The 20,093-nt window shown below is 42.3% G+C and overlaps 2 protein-coding genes across 2 annotated transcripts in view; one reads left to right on the top strand and one right to left on the bottom strand.

The window, feature by feature from the left end:
• Positions 1-12,541: 12,541 nt before the first annotated feature.
• LOC108571210 lies at positions 12,542-13,601 on the bottom strand. The gene is given in 4 exon segments (XM_017933208.1): positions 12,542-12,572; positions 12,574-12,614; positions 13,376-13,446; positions 13,562-13,601. Coding segments are annotated over 4 exon segments (183 nt in total).
• An 897-nt stretch (positions 13,602-14,498) lies between these two features.
• The window catches only part of LOC108571302 (LIM domain-containing protein jub), a 6,977-nt gene continuing 1,382 nt past the window's right edge, over positions 14,499-20,093 (top strand). Inside the window, 4 exon segments of the mRNA XM_017933307.1 lie at positions 14,499-16,491; positions 17,443-17,533; positions 20,012-20,090; positions 20,092-20,093. The exon segment at positions 20,092-20,093 is cut by the window's right edge and continues 74 nt beyond it. Of these exon segments, the coding sequence (XP_017788796.1) occupies positions 14,563-16,491; positions 17,443-17,533; positions 20,012-20,090; positions 20,092-20,093 (2,101 nt within the window). The 5' untranslated portion in view covers positions 14,499-14,562.

The following is a 20,093-nucleotide window of genomic DNA, read 5'->3' as shown; positions in this document are numbered from 1 at the left end:
AATCGTTCACAGTGGAAGCTTCGCAATTACTCAACTCCTCATTGACTCGGAAGCTAATCGAAACTTCGCATTCAAATCCCAAAGCTTCGAAGACTCAATAATTCCGCCAAACTTCCCCCAAAAAATTCTTCAGCAAATTAAAAAAAGAGCCCCAACTAAAATTAAAAAATCATTCGATTTCTCGCTCACGGACTCCTTCACATCCAAAATTATTCAACTTTTCGCTGAATGCCGGAGAACGAAGGTGGTTTCGGTAAATCATACACAGGGAGAATCGGAATGGCCGGGGCACGGGAACTCGGCTAGAACGGAGGCAGAGAGCAGATCGGAACCACGGTGGTCAGCCACTTTATCCTCGTGCACGCAGCGAACGCTTCGAGCACCACTATGGCATGCACACGCCGCTATGGGAGTTTGGCAGCAGCGGTCCAGGCCTCTGGCTCTCATGGTGTTGCGTTACTTTCCCACAGGCGAGTCTCTTCCTTCGTGTGCAATTCTTCTGCCAGGTTGTGCACGCCGTACGCCCACCTGCACACAAACCCACCTTTTGCGTACACGTTGAAGTGTCTCCGCACACACTCTCGAGATAGAGCGCGTGTAGAGTGAAGCTTGCGTACAGGTACGAGAGACGAAAACGAGCAGTCGGAGAATGTGGAGGAGAATGAAAGAACGGGAGAAGCACGCATCTCACCTTGCAAGGCGAACCTGTTCGCCGGTAACGAAACCGAATATCGTCTTAAACCGAGTGTTACGACCTGAAAATAATGTTGCCCCCGGGGATCTTTAAATTTCAGGCTACGGGACCTGTGGCGGAAACGAACCGTCAAACTGTTGTATCACTGCAATCAACGTAGAATCTTTTTTCTTCCTCGCTTGATTGTAGGTCTTAAAATGAAGAATTATTACTCGAAGGATTGTAAATGTTTGTTGAAGGAAACAATTAGCAGAGAGTTCGTTTGATTTAGAGGTTTCTCATTTGGAATGTGTTGAAAGAGATGGATTTATCGTTTTTGCTGTTTTAACGGAGAAATTCTGCATTTTAGACATAAATTGTTACTGGAAGGGTTGTAAAGATTTATTTGAACCAATAATTAGCAGGTAGTTAGTCTCAAAATATTTTTTATTATCTTAATTCACTGTACTTTCAGACTTTTTCTATCAAAAATATTGGAATTTTTGAAAAATCTGAATGTTTCCTATACGTCAGTGTTCCTAAAGAGGTTAATTCAATAGGAAGGTTTAATTTGTAATGTGTTAAAACGAGAGGGGCAATTGTTTCCGAGGGAGGAAAGGATCGATGGGATTTAATGTCAATCCTCCTTCGTTGGCAACGTCCAGCTTCCGGTCTGCGTGACGGGGACTGATTTCCGGGACCAGTTCGTGCTGCATGCATTCAAAGGGACCCCAACATCGAGTGGTCCCTTTCCCCATGGTCATCGGCGAGTTCGCCTCGTTTCCCATGGGTGTTGCTTTCGTCTGTAACTGTACACTAATCCGATAACACCGTGTTGTTTGTTAAGTGATTTGTTTAACACGGTCCCCGGGATAATTGGGGGAGATTACTGTTGGCTAAACAAGATAGACTGCTAATCGTGACAAATAATCATTTCCCCCTTCGACTTTTTCAATCACTTCAACGCGATAATTCAATTGCAATATTGTTACTTGTACAATGAAATATTTTAAGTATCTAAAAACGTAGGAAATTTGCTTTTTAATATTGTCAAATGAAGTAGGAATTATTCGTCATGGTAATTTAATATTTTCATGGATGAAAGTTCTTAGGAATAGTAGGAAATTTATTTTTTAATATTGTCAACTGAAATATCGTAGGTTCACTGGTACAATATTTAAAATTTTTATTCAATTGACATCGTTCATTTTACATGACACAGATCTAGAGTAAGTGACTTAATTCAGTACAAAAATCTTTCTTATCTACGTCACAAACGACGGAATATTTTTTTACGAGTGGAGGAGGTTCTCAGAAAGAGTAGGAAATGAGTTTCTTTTAATATTGCGAAATGGACGCGTCGGTGAAATGAAATATAGACACTGTGTTAAGACGACCTAATATTTTTACGGATGGAGGTTCTTAGAAGGAGTAAGTGTTTCCTATGCGCGATACGAGCAGCCTGCGTATACTCGCATCCTTCTGATGCAAGTAGTGCAAGAAAGGCAGAGTAACGGGGTCCAAAAAATTTTAAGTGGATCGAGGGAAGCTCCGCGAGAGATATCTCTCGATTGCATATCCCGCGGCATTCGCTGTAACAAGATTCGCTGACGGCATCTAGTTCACGAGAGATAGTTCTTCGATGAGTTCTTCATTCCCATGAGTGTTGCTTTCATCGCTGGGGCAACGAGAGGGCCCCGTCTGACGCCGCCACTATTTTCAGGCCGACTTCATTAACGCAGCAAGAAGAGGAACAACGAGCATAAACGATAAGCTGAAACCTCTCACGAAAATCGCTCTTCATATTTGGTCACACAGAAAAAGAAAAGTGAAACGAACGAAGAAAGAGGAGGAAGGGAAACGTTTGTCAAATTTCCGTTCGTTCAAATTAGTTAACTTCGTTCAATCTCGATGAAATCTCAGGAGTTTGTTGCATTTTCTAAACGGTTCTTCTTCGCATTTCGTCGCAAAGAAGAAGAAAAGAGAAATAAATAAACAAAGTTTACAAAATTTCACTTAATTTAATTCCGATTTAATTTAATCTCCGAAATTGGTTAATTTTCTTGAATGGTTGTTAGTTCGCCGTTTCGAATCAGAGAAAAAGGAAAAGTCATTCTGAGCTGGGGGGAAACTAGTCCAGTCATACCGCAGGTGCTAAATCGTGATATTGCTCGAAGTTAATAACCGATTTCCTTTCCTAAGAGGCGTGAGTCCGAGTACAAGTTTCAAACGTAGCGAGAAAATCACAACGGATTATTCAAGCGGGATATTTTTGCAAAGCTGCACGTCGGCAGAGTACTCGAGCGTTACGTCACGGCTGTTTAATTGACGACAAAAGTAATTACCCCTGATGGTGTTCGCGTTGCATAATGGATTAATTGATCCCGGGGGTATAGGATCGGCGATTCGGGAGCGGCTGTGCACATGTAGGTCAACTCCTGCATTCTGCCTGGCGATTGGCTTAGATTACACGCTTCGTGAACTTTCCGATTTCTTCAGACAGAGTTGACAGGGGGCAACGAGGGGCAACGAACGAGAAGACGAATCAGCAGACCCTTGCCAGGCCCAAAACTATACTCGGAAGAAAAAATAATTCAACGTTTCGTACGCTTCTTCTTTCTCGTTCGAACGATAAATCTGTCAGAATTTTAATTAACCCTGTATCTCACGTACTTCTCGAGTTATTTTCTCTAAATTTCCATATTCCATTATCTTTTCTATTGTTAAAAATTTTCTCATATGCCTAGAAAATAATTTTGTTAAAAAATAAAATCGATTATTTCTGGTGTTATGTCAAGTTGAAAAGAATACGAGAGTTGAAGGGTTAAAAAGAATGTGAATACAATCTCCTGCCCTTGAGTTATCGAGCAGGGGAGGAAATTCGAGGCGCATCTCACGTTCGACAAATACGATTGATAATTCCACGGCCGAGGCACAGTCGTGTTCCATTGTTAACTCTTTTTATCTCAAGGCGTACGTCACGTTTACGCCGTTGTACGTAGCTCGTTGAATATCGTATGACGAATAACTTATGACTAAGAGGCCGGCGAGTAAGTCATAGGGTAAACAATTCTGATCGCCCACTGACAATAGACGCCGCTACAGCATAAATCCTCTTCCCATGCGGATCTATCATCTATGGAGAATCAGAACGTACATCATCCTGTCTGTTCGCGAATCTTCATTCAACTTCTTCCTGTCTTATCTACACCTTCGAGTTCTACACGTGCTAAATGTGGAATAGAGAATCGACAAATTGAACGATGATTATAACTGGAACCTCGCTGCTGAGATCAAGGTTCAAGCGTAGCGGTAATTAGACGTATTACGTGAATATGATTTATAGAATGAGTTTGAGAAGAAGTAGAGAAAAATTCATTTCCAGCCAATTAACTCCGTATTACGAAGTTATCCTTCAAAGCTATAGTAACAATTTCTAAGTGGTAATTTTAAAATCATTTTAATAAATAAGCAGACATATCATCTTTCTCTATTTCTCAAAAATAATTAAATAATAATTCTTTAACGCACACCAAAGGAACAGAGCGATAAATTTTCAATACTCTACACTCTCAGCCAAAATTTTGGGATCACTGTGTTAAGTAAACTTGAAATATCTTCGTCGAAACTTACCTCACGTGTCACGTAAATGGAATATTCTTGGCGAGCATGTGCTCCTTGCGGGAGGCTTTCTTTTGTTAATTACACAGGATGCGGTGTATTAATGCATGCCTATAAAAGAGGGATGAGGGATAAGGGAGCAGGCACGTGGCATTGTCGTGCAGCAAACACCACACCCTCGAACATGCCGCACCCTTAGAAAGGCGCGGCTCGATCGTTGCACCTTCCATCCCTTGCCGCACGTACCTACGATCGTTACTTTTGTGTGTTTTCGCGTAATAAAGCCCACTTTAGCATGATTACACGCGAAAGCATCCTGATGAAAGAGGAAACGCGACGCGGAGGGAATAATGGACGCTCTTTTCCTCGGAACCAGCCTCGTATATCTTTTTCGTGACAGAATCTAATAAGCGGAATGACACGAAACGCAACAAAGACACCGTGAATTTCCTCGTTTCACCGACTCGATCACAATACAATTATCAATCAAAGCGTGACTGAATGACGTGTTCGAGATTAAGAAGACAGGTCGGAGGATATAACAGTACCATCACTTTCCGTCTCATTACGAGCCCGGCGATCCTACAACAGACATTTTCACCTTCTTCCTGGAAACGAGCCTCCACTTCCTGGTGCAAGCGCGATTTCGCGACGAACAATGCATGTTCGATCTATTCCACGAGGTCTCCCCGTGTGTTTCCGGCGCGCAACACTTAAATCGCTTCCACTTCCGGCGGAACCTCGCTTACCAAACCGTAACAAACGAAAATAAAAATTGCCATTCGAGCTTTGTGGCACTGAGTTACCATTTTCGTGCTGCTTTTACGATCTTGTCGAGCACTTCGTGGGTATTCTGGTGAAACAGACTAACTTGAGAAATATTCGCTTTTGCTTTGTGGTGAAAAAGCACGTAAAAGTGATCCCTTTAAGTCACAACATTAGAGATGATTAATTCTGTAGAGGTTACAGTCACTAATTTAACGTTATCAAAGATGATACCTTTAATTTCAATCCTAGGAAGTCTAAGGAAGGGTCAAAAAGTATCCAAAATATTTCTAACTTTATTGTTTCCATAAAATAACTTGTGTAGGTCGTCAGAAAATAGTTGTATTTAATTATCACGAAAAACTGAATTAGACATCACGTTTATTTTTTTGGAATCGAAATTAAATCAAACCTAATAGATCGAGCTTGCTAAGGTAAATGCTCCGGACATTTTCCGCCAGGATTCTTTCTTCTAAGCGTTATGTGTACCAGCTGTACCGCTACGAGGAGCCACAACGATTTAGTACCGTTCACTGTGAACGCAAAATCCGTCGGAAGGAACAATGTCAATTACTGAAAATCGTCTCCCTCCTTAAAACTCGTGCTCCTATTTCAGCGAGCACGCAACTCTGGCTTGCTTGCACAATGTCTCCTATATACACACAGACACGATCTTTGCTGTGTCAACTGACGTGCGTGCGTGTCCACTTACGCGAAATTGCGTAGACACGCACCCGTCTAAAGAACTTTTATACGAAGTCAGGAGGTAAAGTACGAAGGAAGTTACCTCGACCGGCTTCAGTCTCGCGTACCTATGCAATTAATTAACGTCGATACACGTGTGCCGTTACTTCATGCATCACTCGTTACGGGGTTTACGAAAAGATGGGGGAAATTACACGGAACGGGGTTCATTATTGTTCGAAATTACGAAGCCATAGTCTGGCAATTGCGTGAGTTGCACACTAAGGCTCTTACGAAAATCCGAATATTCGAAATTTACGAAATTCAAACGCTTCGAATATTAAAATTATCCGGATGAAGAAATCGAATTGGAAATTAACCGAATTATCCCGATAAATAATTCTAATATTCGAATTTTCCGGATAAAGAATTCGAATTGGAAATTATCCGAATTATCCCGATAAAGAATTCTAATATTCGAATTTTCCGGATAAAAAATTCGAATTGGAAATTATCCGAATTATCCCGATAAAAAATTCTAATATTCGAATTTTCCGGATAAAGAATTCGAATTGGAAATTATCCGAATTATCCCGATAAAAAATTCTAATATTCGAATTTTCCGGATAAAAAATTCGAATTGGAAATTATCCGAATTATCCCGATAAAGAATTCGAATTCGAAATAGCCCGAATTATTCCAATCTTTGGAATAAAGAATTCGAATTGGAAATTATCCGAATTGTTCGATTAGTCCGACTATTCCAAGTGTCGCAGCCCTCTTACAAACGATGCACACGTGGACAATCATTGTGTCGCGCGTTTTGTCACGTATTCGACATCTGCTTGCTGCAACAAGCTTGCACGCTATCTCGATATACAAACAGTTTCGCAACAATCAATAAATCACAGTTCATTTGTTGATCTTTGATCGAAGCAGTGACTCGTGCAACGCACGATAACTGTACACGATAAGTGACGACGATAAGTGAGGTACATTCGAACGATCTATAACCGCGTATATCACTGAACGAATTGGCCACATTCGAAACGAGAATATAGGTGTAATTATCTCGTGAATCATACGGAACGTTCCCAATGATCGTACTTTCTCAGATTTATTAATCTTTCGCGGCATGCAGGTACTACGTGACACGGATTTTCAGACGCAAGCAGTTTCCGTTGAAATTACGAGGTATAATTCGAGAGAAGAAGAAGAAAAGGGTGTCGATATTTCCGGCATACCTAGCCAGCAGGTGGTAATTCCAAAAATTGTACACTTCCGTGAATGCAAGTTCGTGAAAAACGAACGATCGATCTGTCGATCGATTTCGAAGTCAGGATACGACCAAACTCTTCCGGTGATCCTCTATTTAAAACGGATCGCGTGTAACTCGAACGATTTTCGAACCGGTCACGTGAAACGAATTGCCAATTCTAATCGATTCGATAGCCTAGAAAATACTGCCTCGCTCTGTCGATAGATTTTCGTGTCGATTGTAGATTTTCTAAGTAACTTTCGATTCGAAACAAGGTGTCTCTACACGTGGGAAAATAAACTCCTGATCTTATCCCGTATGCAATTAAGATTACGCGTTAGCTGATATACATTCTGTGAAACGCGACACGAGTGAATTTTCTCAATTCTAATCGCTAATGAAACTAGTTCCTTTTTTTTTTTTTCTTTCAAGTCTGGGAACTCCGATCGTGACTGTTAATTTCAGGATATGATGAAGGTGCGATCGAGTTTTCACCGCAGCGTGTTACGCATTTCCTGCCATCGTGCTAAACGCTCGACACTTTCGTTGCTCAAGAATTTCGTATTTCCGGCACGAATTCTCCATATTTTCCCCGGTTCCCGTCGCCAGCCATGATGAAACGAATCTCACAATCGTTTCTGCCACAAGAACAACAATCACCGCGGTGAATCCATTTTTTCTCTTCTTCGTCGATTCTTTTTGTCGGTTAGGTGACTGTTTCACATAGAGAAAATTCGAATGAAAATATTTACAGGTTTTGGAGAAACGGGGAACGGTTGGAATCTGGAAACCCGAACTTCTGGAGCACTATGGGGTGTTTCGACACTCATACCTTGCAACTGGTAGCGCGTGACCGTCTCGTTTGACTTCGACCGAAACCAGTCTCATCAAATTCTATTTCCAAGTATTCCTTTGACTTTCATCCAAACAGCCGAATATCACTCCTAATTTACACCGTTTCCTTGAATTTTCCCTGAAAAAGAAACAGACTATACGATAGCCAATCCTCGTTAAAATCGATCAGTCTCGTAAGATCCTCGACAGTCTGGTTACACTTTCGTTTTGCATCAGCTAATCTCGATTGTTCGTTTGAAAATGCAAAAATTGTACTCTCGCTGTAAGACTCTGCGAAAAAAAAGACGAACGAACGCAACGTTCGACATACCTGTGAGAGAAATTTGTACCGTATTCAACCCCTTTGAGAGAATCAAGTAAAACTTCCTCTAATTAGAGGTTAAATTAGAAAATTAGCTTTAACGATGCTCGAACAAAAATTTCAGGATCGTCCCCTTGGACGAGACGAACGGCCAGTGGCGTACATCTGACGCGAAATAACGTGGGAAGCGTCCTTCGCGAATAACGGCCTTCCTGACTCGCGTGAGAGAGGCAAATTAACTCTTCGTTACATATACTCGTCATTTGTACAGTCGTGGACTGGCGCGAATTTCCTTAGTTCCCTCACAGTTTCTAATCAATTTCAAGATTCTCATCTTTTTTCTTTCCAACGTCACGCAACTCGAAAGGCTTCCTTGCTATTTCCTCGATCAATAATCTTTCTTTTTCTTCTTCTCATCACAAGGGAATTTGCTTTCACTAATTCTTCTTATCCATTCGAAGGATCTTCCTTCGTGACCGAAAGAACACGTTTCTTTCCATAAACCCACAAATCGTTTCACAGATCTGGTATTATTTGCAAAAGTTAATTAGCATTATCAATTAGAGGCTAGGCGGTTCTGAAACACATGGTCGGCTTCCTCTTGCTTTCAGGATCGAGCTCGCGCGCCTCTCTTCGAAAGCCTACCTCGAGAGGCCCCTGGTCGTCGTTCTTTCAGCTCCGCGAGCCTCTGAGAAAGGAAAGCGGCGGCCTTCTCTTTTTCTCTCTCGTTTTGCTTCTTTGTCGGACGACCTATTGTTTTCTGCAGGATAGATGGGAACCGCGAACGTGCCACGGATGATGGTAATGGTGCGGCGGTGTGGTCGTTCTGGCGATTATTTTCTCTGCAAACGCGGCACTATTCGACAATGAAGATGCGTTTGCAGGATAACGAGGAACCACCTGACACGGAGTCGCCACGCCGATGACTCAGTTCTCCTCGTTGTGAGAACGTGAAAGAAACGTGGGTAAAATTAACGATGGTTAATTCTTAATAAGCCGTTTTTTTATACGCCAAGCTGGAAAGGTGTTCGCTCCTATCGAAATCACGGTTGTGAATCGATCGTATACAGAGAGGAGAATGGTGTGCAATAAAGGAACAGGCGAGGAATTTCGTGGAATCGACATTCTTCCGTTCCTAACTGTAATATTTATTGATTCGAACGTTGATAAAGTATACCTGTGGTTCACGTGGATTTTGGAACGAAACAATTCCACGTGAAACAGCAACGTGCCACGCATCACGAGGATCGTTTGCATTGCAAATCGGGTCATTAAGTCTCGTGCCACTTTCGATGAGTTTCGTATCGAGAAATGTAGTTACACACCACGTGAAAATACTAACTTCGCGTGTTGATGTTAATTAATATAAAAATTCTTGTCTATCTGATTGATCGAGACGAGCCTCGATAATGACAATCATCGCTAGGTGTGTTACGAGGTGATTCTAGTAAGTGGCCAAGGTTGTAGCTCTATGATGAGAAGTTTTAGGAATATGGTGGTGAAACTGGAGCTGTGAAACTGGAGCTGTGAAACTTACAGTTATACTATGGAACTATTCGAATAATTTGGGTAACTTTGAATATGAATTCTTTATTTGGGTAATTCGAATATTCGAAGTGTCCGAATTTTCGATTGTACCAAAAATTCAAAGCGTTCGAATTTTCGATCGTGCCGAATATTCAAAGCATTCGAATTTCGAATTGTACCGAGTATTCAAGGTGTTCGAATTTTCGATTGTCCCGAATATTCAAAGCGTTCGAATTTCGAATTGTCCCGAATATTCCAAGCGTTCGAATTTCGAATTGTACCGAATATTCAAAGCGTTCGAATTTCGGATTGTCCCGAGTGTTCAAAGTATCCGAAATGAATTATTCTCAACGAGAATACCGATAAATTTCCAACAAGTTGATGCACTTATTAAGATCGAGCGTAATCGATGAAAATCTCTCAGGACTGAGGGGAACTCACGAGGCATGGATATGGCTTCCGTCTGAATTCCTGACAAGGTAGCGACCAAGAAGCAACGTGCACGAAGCGTACATATGCGACACAAACCTCGCTTTACACACGCATACAACCGTGTAAAACAGGACACGTACGAGGGAAACACATGCAGCGTGTACACATATGCAGGTTTGTTAAACGGGAGAACCGGCAAGACTTCCGTTGCTTGGAGCGTATGGCACTAGAAGGTGTAGGAATTCGATTCGGTGGCATAAAAAGCAGCTTGGACGGTATGCGACGACGGCGTAAATGAAGAAACTTATTATACAGAAAGGGGGACAGATGGAAATTTACACGTCGGCTAAATTTAACGTTCTAACATGTCGAAAATGAACGAGCTGCTGACAAAACTTTCATGATTGTCGACAGAACAAGAATCACACGCTCGCATGTTCTTCTTCGGTAGAAAGCCGGGGACCGTCATCCAGCTATTTACTCACGTATGTGAATCAACAGCGATCTCGAGCAGTATAAATCGGTAAACAGAAAGCGGCTAATTATGCGTCGAGTTAATTAGACGATCTCGATTCTGGGATAGGAGGTTTGATTTAAAAAACACACACACCGACTGTGCGTGCAACTGAAGATCTCGCAAGTGAAGAGAAAAATTGATGACACAATATGATGTGTGTTAGCATCGTCGATTTAACTGGAGTTTATATAGAGTATTTTCTCCTTTAGAGATTAGACGGTGGTTTTGTAATTCGATTCTTTTCACCTGGGTGATTTTTAAAATAGGACTCATCGAAGTAGATACATTTTTACAGTGAGACTTTTATTTCGAGAAAAAATTCTTTCTGCGAATTCATTAATTTTTATTTTATTTTAATTTGCGTTATTTCAACATAAATGAAACTTGAATGGAATTGTAATGGAACGGAGGTGGAGTGCAAATGGTTAATTCACAATAACAATTCAAAAATTCATAATAATCATTCTTTATTAACAATCTCTTACAAAGCCAATCCAAGTACATTTTTCTTATCAAACCTCGTACATCAACCCTTCATCTTCAACCAAAAACGAAATCGTCTTTCCGCCTAGTCAGCGTGCAACTAGGGTCGAGAAACAACCTGCACTCCTTGTATCGTATGCATTCTACACGCCTGTCCCTTCTTTCACGTGTATTAGTGTCCACACAGGTGCACGATCTATTACAATTTACACACGTACACCCACACAGACACGCGTATATCGTACGCACAGAGGATGTAGTTAAGCGGGCATTAATATACGCGCGTCCACTGTGTACACTACATTTATCCAGCACGCCAACAAACATAATTCTCTCATCTACACACACACACATGTACACGCTACGGTAGATTGTGGGTGTTGTTCTATTGTGCACCTACACACGGTCAAACGCGATTCTATTCTCGTGCATTCCGAGCCATGCGGGTAGAACCAGAGAGCTGCACGTTTCCTGTGTACTCCACGCTAGCCACGCTCTTTACGCGTACGTAAATGCGTAAGCGCGTGTAGAACGTGAACACATGTGCGATCTTATGGTCGTAAGCCGCGTGTTTATTGCCGTACCGATGTGGCGGGTACATGAGAACCCGATGTCATATCGTACCGCGGCTTCGACAGAAGCGAATCGCCGCGTACCTTTCTGCACTTCCGCTTGCGACACACACGTTGCGGCCGCATCTACCTGCACACTTCTCTATCCGATACGCAATCAACTTTATACTACTCTATCGAAAATGTTCTGGTATTTATTTATTCGGAAATATGGAAGGGAGAGCCTCCGTTTTGGGATTTTTCTTTCATCGTTTCAATCGACTTAAAAAATATTCTGCAAATTATTCAATCTTCGTAGCACGATTGGAACTTGATTTCTGCGATAGATTTTAAGGTATTCGGCGAATTTTATCGCCTCGATTCACTTAGAAACAGCGTCCTCGTAATGGAAGTCTGGGAAAAGACTCTCCACGCTTGAGGGACGATTTTAGTCGATTTCCCGGCTAAAAAATCCTAAACAAACATCGAAATACGACTCACTAATATTATCGTAACTAAAATCCATAAGAAATTTAAAAAAGTAACTTTAGTCACGAAAGGGTTAAGCAAGGTTCTTCAGCCTCAACCCTTTCACGCGCCAAGAATAAACACAGGGCATCTTCAATTATTTTCCCTCGCGAAAAAAAAAATTGTTATGGGCTGCTTACATGTTTACAAATGTCGTATTAAAATAACCAAAGAAGCAGGCTAATGAAAAGACAAACTCTATACACGTACCGTGTTACGTCAAAGGTGTTATCAAGCGATCGATCAACAGGTATTGACCAATCGTGTGTCGCAGGTGCCTGGAAAAACGTGGGTGCCAGCAGGAGGCTGGTGGGTGGCTCGAAGGCTAGAAATCCGGGATTTTTGCTCACCTTTCGAAAATATAAAATTTTCGTTGAGTGAGGTCGCTTTCGCCCACGTTATCGCGACCCAACGAACAGCTGCGAGACACGAACGAATAGAAAAGTCGGTTCCTTTCCCGCGTAGGACGACAGACACTCTCGGTTACGGCAACACACGTGCAAAACCTCAGCCAACTCGGATCGACTCTGGTAGAAGCAACGAAAAAATAAAAAATTAACAAAAAAAAAAATATTTATTTCTTCCTCCGAAGAATAGAATAGAAACGTTATTTCATCTCCGTCGATCGAGAGATAACGGTTGCCTGCGTTCGTTCGACTCTAATTGAAGAAGACACACTCCGCAGCAACGGTAGCTAATGCATTATGTATGTCAATTGTTGCAAATTAATCGAGGGTGAAGAAGGAACACGATACAGCGGGTACGCGTGATTAATTTCATTGCTTCTGGTCGTTCTTAGAATCCATCGATCACGATGTCGGTTACGAGATCTCGTGAACAAGGCGTCGATTATCCTAAATCTTTAAGACTAACGAGAATCGATGCCTTTTATCGGTTCATTTTTCATTCGAGAGGACAAGAAGCCTTTTCAAAACGCAATCGTAACAGGAACTTGTTAATTTCGATTGGTGCGATAAATAAACCCGAAAATTTCTCCAACCATTTTTCTTCTTTTCTTCTTAATTATCGATGAAATTCCTCCGTAGAAGTAGTAACTCTATGCGAGAGATGTTCCTGATAGATAATTTCCATCGTGTTGATTGTAGCAGATACACAATACACGGGACGATGGTATTGGAATTACGATGCATTATTATGCCGAACACGGTTCACGTGAATGCATGATGGCGCGCGAGACAGGCTCCTGTATCTTTACCTGTCGACCTGTCCATTCTGTTCCTAGGTAGTTCCCGAAAAAAACCTGTTTCGGCCAGAACTGAATGCATTTACGTCTCTGCTCTACCTAAAGAGACCGGTAGAAAGATGGTGAAGAGGGGAGAGAACGATCTCGTGCAAAGTTCCTACCTGTTTTCGATGAAGATATCTTCATTTAAATGCACAAACATTCGTACCGTTTTCTTTAAGGAAAGCAAACCGTGAGGGACATTTTTTTTTTAGACAGCCTTTGTACTCGTAGAAAAACCTACTCTCTCCTTTGTGAAACGCTCGAACGAAAGTTCTACTCTTTAAATGGTTTGTAATGAATATGTAAACGCGTAGGATAAGCTGTATTTTACAGTCTATGGAAATGCAGTGGTACTTCGTTGTACCTGAAAAGAAGTACGTTACTACATATATCGGAGTAAGTGAAGTTTCCAGTTTCTGTCGACGAGAGCGCCAATTCTACTCGTTGGATGATCAGTATGGATGAATCATCGGTTGAATTGCAGGGATCTTACTTTTCTTAACCATAAACCATGACGTAGTAATGGTGGCGCCACACCGTGGATAAGTAGGATAGATTCAGGCCGTATCTGGATGACTCGTAGCAGGGGAAAATGTCTCGCAGGTATCTGGTTTGACGAACCACGATGCGTGCGGGGTGCATGTGTGTGCGTATCGTGTGAATTTTCGCAGGTGGTGATTTTTCGTGGCAGGACGAGACTGTGAGATTTGCCGGTGTACGGACGCTAGTCGAAACGAGGAGACGCGAGTTCGAGGCGCCGTGATCGCGGGGCGTATCCCAAAATCGTGGGGGAAAAACGGCCCTGCCGATTACGTCCGTGTAAAAACTTGGCCGCGATAGGTGCGTCGTGTTTTGTCGTGTTCCGTGAGAAAATCGCGATTGCAGAGAAAAAGAAGTGCAAGTGAGAAAAAGTTGGAGGGGTTGGGTGCATCGAGTCGAGGGCGATCGATTTGACACGACGACCGACGAGCTGATTCAGCTTTTCCTGAACGATGTCGAATCATTTTACAAGGATTTTCACGAGATCCTGCCTTTAAACCATACCGTGAATCAGTTTTTGCGCAACAGGCAAAAAAAGTGTTTTTGTTATCGACGATCGCCTTACAAGTGAATCACTGCCAATGTGTAACTCGGCCGACGCTTCTTACGTACAAAAGTTAGGTTATCTGCAACTTGGGGATGAACCCACTGACGCCGGCGGTGCAACGGGTACCGGTAGGGTCGCGGGATCACGACCTGAGGCCCAGGTACCCGTGTCGAGGAATACAGGAAGTAGAACGGATGTCAGAGGGCCTGGTAGACCGGTTGGTGCTATTGAGAGTTTCATTGAGGGCAATGCTGACACCTGCAGACAGTCGACAACTGATTATAAGCTGTATGAACGTGAAAATATCATAGCTGCGTCGAGGTTTGCCACACCTAAACCCGTGGAACAGATCAGTGCACAGCAACAGCAGAATCAAAATCGGATGAGTCATCAACAAGCACCGGTATATGAAAACATTGATTACTATCCGCAACAGAATCAACCTCATCCGCCGTATTATCATCCAGTGGAGTCTAGGAAGAGCCCCAAGAGTAGTCCTAGAGGTTCTTTAGCAAGTGAATCTTACGAACCTACTTTTAGAAAAGCACAACCACAGGTGCCCACTGGAAATCGGTATCAGTCTGCATCACCAGCAAAGGAGTTACCCCCGTACGAAGCACCTCCTGTTTATGAGAATATTCAGGAGGTGCATTTCCCAGAGAACACTCAAAATAAACCAGGCCCTCAGGTCCCACCTAATTATTATCATCCAGCCACAATTAACGGTGGTGATTATGTTGTTATGACTGGTAAAGTGGGTCAAGCACAAAATCAAAGAGGTATGACACAGAGTTTGTCGTACACTCAACAAAGAGGAAGCAATATACGTGGTCAAAGTTACGACGGTTCAAGTTTACAACGTTCTGTCGATTCCTCTACATCAAGGTACTTACAAGGATCTTCCTCGTCTTTGGATCATCAAGCTGGCAGAAGTGCTTACGTGCCACCATCTGAATTACAAACACCAACCAGGAATTTTAATTATAATTCTGAGCAACAACAACAACAACATTCTCCTAGATCGGGACTTCCTTATCACAGTGAGTCTCCACCAATACGTCTACCTCCAGAACCCCATCATTATCGTGGATCTCTGGACAGTTCGATGAGTGGACAACACGGATTTAGAGCATCGAATCATATAGAAAGTGTACAACAGCCGCAATACAGACAAGACAGTCCCCAAAATTACAAACCGTACATTGAATCAACCGCAAGAACTACAAGTGCAAACATTACTGGAGAAACTCAAGCAAGAAACTCACCGGTGTATGGTGTGAGGCAAGGAGAGCAATCTGCTTGTCGCAATTCTCCCTGTTATTCTCCAAGTAGAGCATTACCACCAAGTGAGAGAAACTATCACCACCAAGAACCTAGGCCAGATTTTCCTGCTAGAAATTCCCCAATTTATTCATCCAACAGATCATCTGAACATTTAAGACTAAGTAATCTACAAAATGACAGAAGCTTTGTTCACGATGTACCTGAACCTTCAGAAACATCAAAAACCTCACCCATATATTCACCCAGCCGTAGTGACTCATCCAGAATTGTGGCCAATAACAATGGTGTAAGAGGTTCACCAAAAGCAAGTCCAACCCACAATCAAGCATCGTCAGATACAATTGCACAAAATGTGATTAATACACCAAGACACATATCACCACCTTCCACAAACAATACCATTGGAAGTCCTATACGTGGTCAAGTACAAACACCAGTGACCACAGGTGCACCAAACACCACTGAATCTGATCCAAATATCCATGGGCCTAGAATCACTAGTCTCCCTCCAGGAGTGACCAGTGGTGTGGCTGGTCCAGTTTTCTTAAATGCTGGTGTACCTGTGCTACAAAGGCCCTCTGAGCCAGAACCAGAGGAAAGAAAGTCAGTCAGTCCACCAATCAAACCGACATCCGGCAAGGGACTGCTACCCTACAATGTTATACCACCTAGGCAATCAGTAAGAAACTGGCTAATACGATAGTGAAAAAAAAAAGAAAAGAAAAGAAAACAAGAAAAAACGCACACACGCTAACCCTTTCCCCTGCTGTGCTTTTTATGTTTGCAAAACCTGTCCACTCTGTAACACTGCAATCACGTTAATTGGGTTAGGGGAACGCATCGTTGCTTTCGATTTATTTTGGCCGAATGCCAAGCGTTGATCTATTTGCATGCTGATATCATATAAAAGGAATTGCGGCTAACTCTCTAACAATGGTCCGATTTAACGGCGATGTCTCTTTATCGAAGTTTATCGATTAGAAAGATAATGAAAATTGTCTACTCTTTTTTCTCATGTTTCTCCTTGGTAATGCAATGCTTGTCCAAGGAGAGACGGGAGTTACGAAAATGTACACACGTTGCTTTTCATATTTAACCGATGATCTCACAAATGTCAGCCGCTATCGCTGGATACTTTACATAACGTTTGACCTATGTAACGATAAGATTAAAACGGGGTTCGTCCGTACGAAAAATATTATTTCGAACGGATTCGATAAAATAGTCGCTTCCGCGATCGGCGAGAAATCTAACCGCCCATGATTTCATCGATTTCGTAGACATTTGGCAGCGCGTTAAAAGAAACGGCGCGCGCGATTCGCTCGCGATATCTTACGATTCGTGACGAGTTCTTTCCTCGAACTCACGCTGAATCATACGCAGTAAATTGTTCGCTCCTGACAACCACTTGTATCGTTACCGCGCAATATTTTATTCATACACTGTACGCATCCTCGTGAAGCATGTAACACTCTCTGTATCTCCCTTCTTTCTTTTTTTCCCTCTTCAACTCGGAGCGTTATTGTAACCGCATGCAAAAATATGTTACCCTGTGACGAAATCCCATCCCGATCTATGGCACCATTTGTCAGTACCGATCAGAACGCGGGATGTGATTTATTTCTTGCAGGGACCCACCGAAGCGGAGAGAAAAATCGAAGAGCTGACAAGGCAACTGGAAGAGGAGATGGAGAAGCAAGAGGAGGAGGGGGAATACTTCGGTAAGAAACAACCGATAAAACGATCGTCAGATGATATTTCACTGTTTCTATAAATCTATCCGTGCAATAACGAGTCATTTTATTAGCCACGATTTAATTAGGTCGTCTGGAAAGTTCGTGTCGATTTTCGATAGGTGTTGTTGGTACGTGTATTATTCTGAAAGACCATTTTTTCACGTGTCTTTTGAAAGTTCTGTCGTTACAGAATCGACAAATTAAATTGCAGAAAAAAATAGAGTTCTTTCGTTTCAGCAAAAATTAAAAAATGATAGAAGGTAGTCCATGAAAATTTCGATCTTAAAGCAACGAAGAAAAACAGCAAAATTTTGGGCAAAATAAAATTTTCAAGTTGCCGAAAAGATGGCGAAAGGTTGTAGACCGAACCAGCACATATCTTACAGAATCAAGAAGCTATAGCTCCAAAAATATGGAGTTTGCTTAATTACTTAAAAATCACCACGAATTTTCCGGGAGATCTAATATACCGGGTGTCCCAGTAATCATAACAATGTCTGTTTTTCCAACATTGTTGATAGTATCCCTATGTACGATGACGATGCTCGAATCCGCTATTCGAATGCTATTCAATGGTCGAATCCGTAGAGAATCGCTGCGCTGAAAACAACTGAATATCTAATACGTTAATGACGGTAGTGATGAAATAGAGGCGTTTATCTACTATTGTAGATTTCAAATATAATAGCTGTGGCGTATACGTTCAGTTTGTTTCATGCTTCTGTGGATACTCTGTTTTTAAGAGGACGAAACTGTTAGAAAGAAAATTAGGGGTGAAGTAGGTGGTAAATTAGTGGGAGGATGTGAAGAAAAACCCGGAAGAGTGCGTGAATGGGTTTACGAGCCAATTTCTTCGGGCATTGAAATTAAAAACCTTAGGTTATTTAGGTGTATGCTTGAGTGTTGATGCGAAAAGGGTATGGTTTATGACTGGTGGTCGGTCGAACGGGCGACCGAGAACACCCTGAAAGAGATTAAGATGCAACGATCGAGCGATAATTCCGTTATTAGGGGATCTTAATTTTCGACACGTTCCAATCCATAATTCCAAACAATTCACCGAAGAAATAAAAAGCAGCAGGCAGCAGGGTACCGTGCCAATTCCCACGGCACAACTTCTCTCCTCCCCTCCCCTCTAGACCGGTTTCGGAAAATGGAGTCAAGTTTCAGTGTGTCGCGAAACTTTTTAACGCGACGTTTCGTTGACATTCACTCTCTGCCCATTCGTTTCCACCTACGTGTCTTCGCACCTACGTGAAGCGCCACAAGTGTGCGCGTTACGTGCGTTTGTTGGTGCACGCGTACACTCGGGGCTCTCTCCCTTGGATCGTGTGTATGTGTCGTGAGCACCGTAAGGTGGTGTTCACATTGAACACTTTCCTCGACATCCATTATACATTGTAATCAGTTATTCCCCCGTTTCAACGAAGAGAATCTTCGAACAATAGAAGTCCGAAGATACGTCGAAGTTAACCCTTTCGCTACACATATGTCTCACTCGAGAATACCCGAACAAAACTTCGTCTCGATTTCAATATCCGCGAGAAATTCTTGCAGAAAGAAAATTCAATCGCGAAAGGGTTACATAAAAGTAAAAAAAAATCCGGTCTCTAAAATGTCCAACGCGTGTAATAAAGTTAGAAGTCTAATGTTCGTCGTTTTAATGTCTTCGAAAATTACTCAACCAAGTTTACGCAACCGTAAAACACTTATCAATGCAGATAAACACATTCGATGCAAATTGCTTTCGCCGTGGCTATATACTCCGTAGGCAACGAGGAACTGAAAGAACCGCGTCGAGAGCGGATAGGAACTTCAGTCGAGCGAGCCAATGTCAGTCGAGAAGTGGCTGGCCGTTTAGGTTGAGCTTAGTGTTCCTCTTCGTTTTTCCGCTTCTATTCTTCGTGTATAACGTCCTGTACACACCACGACGGCAAACAGCCCGTGGCCAGGTCGCGCGCTCTCGACGCGGTAAGTAATCTCGTTATAGATAGACTAGTCCGACTCGTTGGCGGATTCTAGTTCGAGCGGGACTGGCCTAGTGAAACTGAGCCCGTACAATCGAAACTGCAAGTGTCACGGGAGCAACGAATGAAGGATAAAGGATAATACCGTTGAAGGAATGGCAGGGCCTGTGTTACCCATTGATAGTTGTAAGTGGCCTTCTTAACTTCCCCCCAATTCATTCTATCCTGTATTACGGCATTCGTATATGCTTCTGACAGTTAATTGACCCTGAAGAGCGGATCTTATTGTATCGAGTATCGACGAGGGGGTATTTTTAAACCTCACCAATGCGACTAAACTGTAGAGTGATAGTTGTGACAAAGCACTCTCATTGAACCCTAAAAATAGCGACACCGACACACAGCTTGAAGATATTAATTGCACCTCTTAAAAAAAAAAAGTTTAAAAAAGAGACTGTAATACACTGTAGGAGTAAAATTGATATTTTGTCCATAGGTATTTGTCACACGTGCGGCGAAAAAGTAACTGGGGCAGGTCAGGCCTGCCAAGCCATGGGCAACCTTTATCACACAAATTG

This window comes from Habropoda laboriosa, unplaced genomic scaffold, assembly GCF_001263275.1.
Source record: "Habropoda laboriosa isolate 0110345459 unplaced genomic scaffold, ASM126327v1 scaffold57, whole genome shotgun sequence".
Classification (NCBI taxonomy): Eukaryota; Metazoa; Arthropoda; class Insecta; order Hymenoptera; family Apidae; genus Habropoda; species Habropoda laboriosa.
Note: the sequence above shows the minus strand (reverse complement) of the source record. Positions and strands in the feature narration are given on the sequence as shown.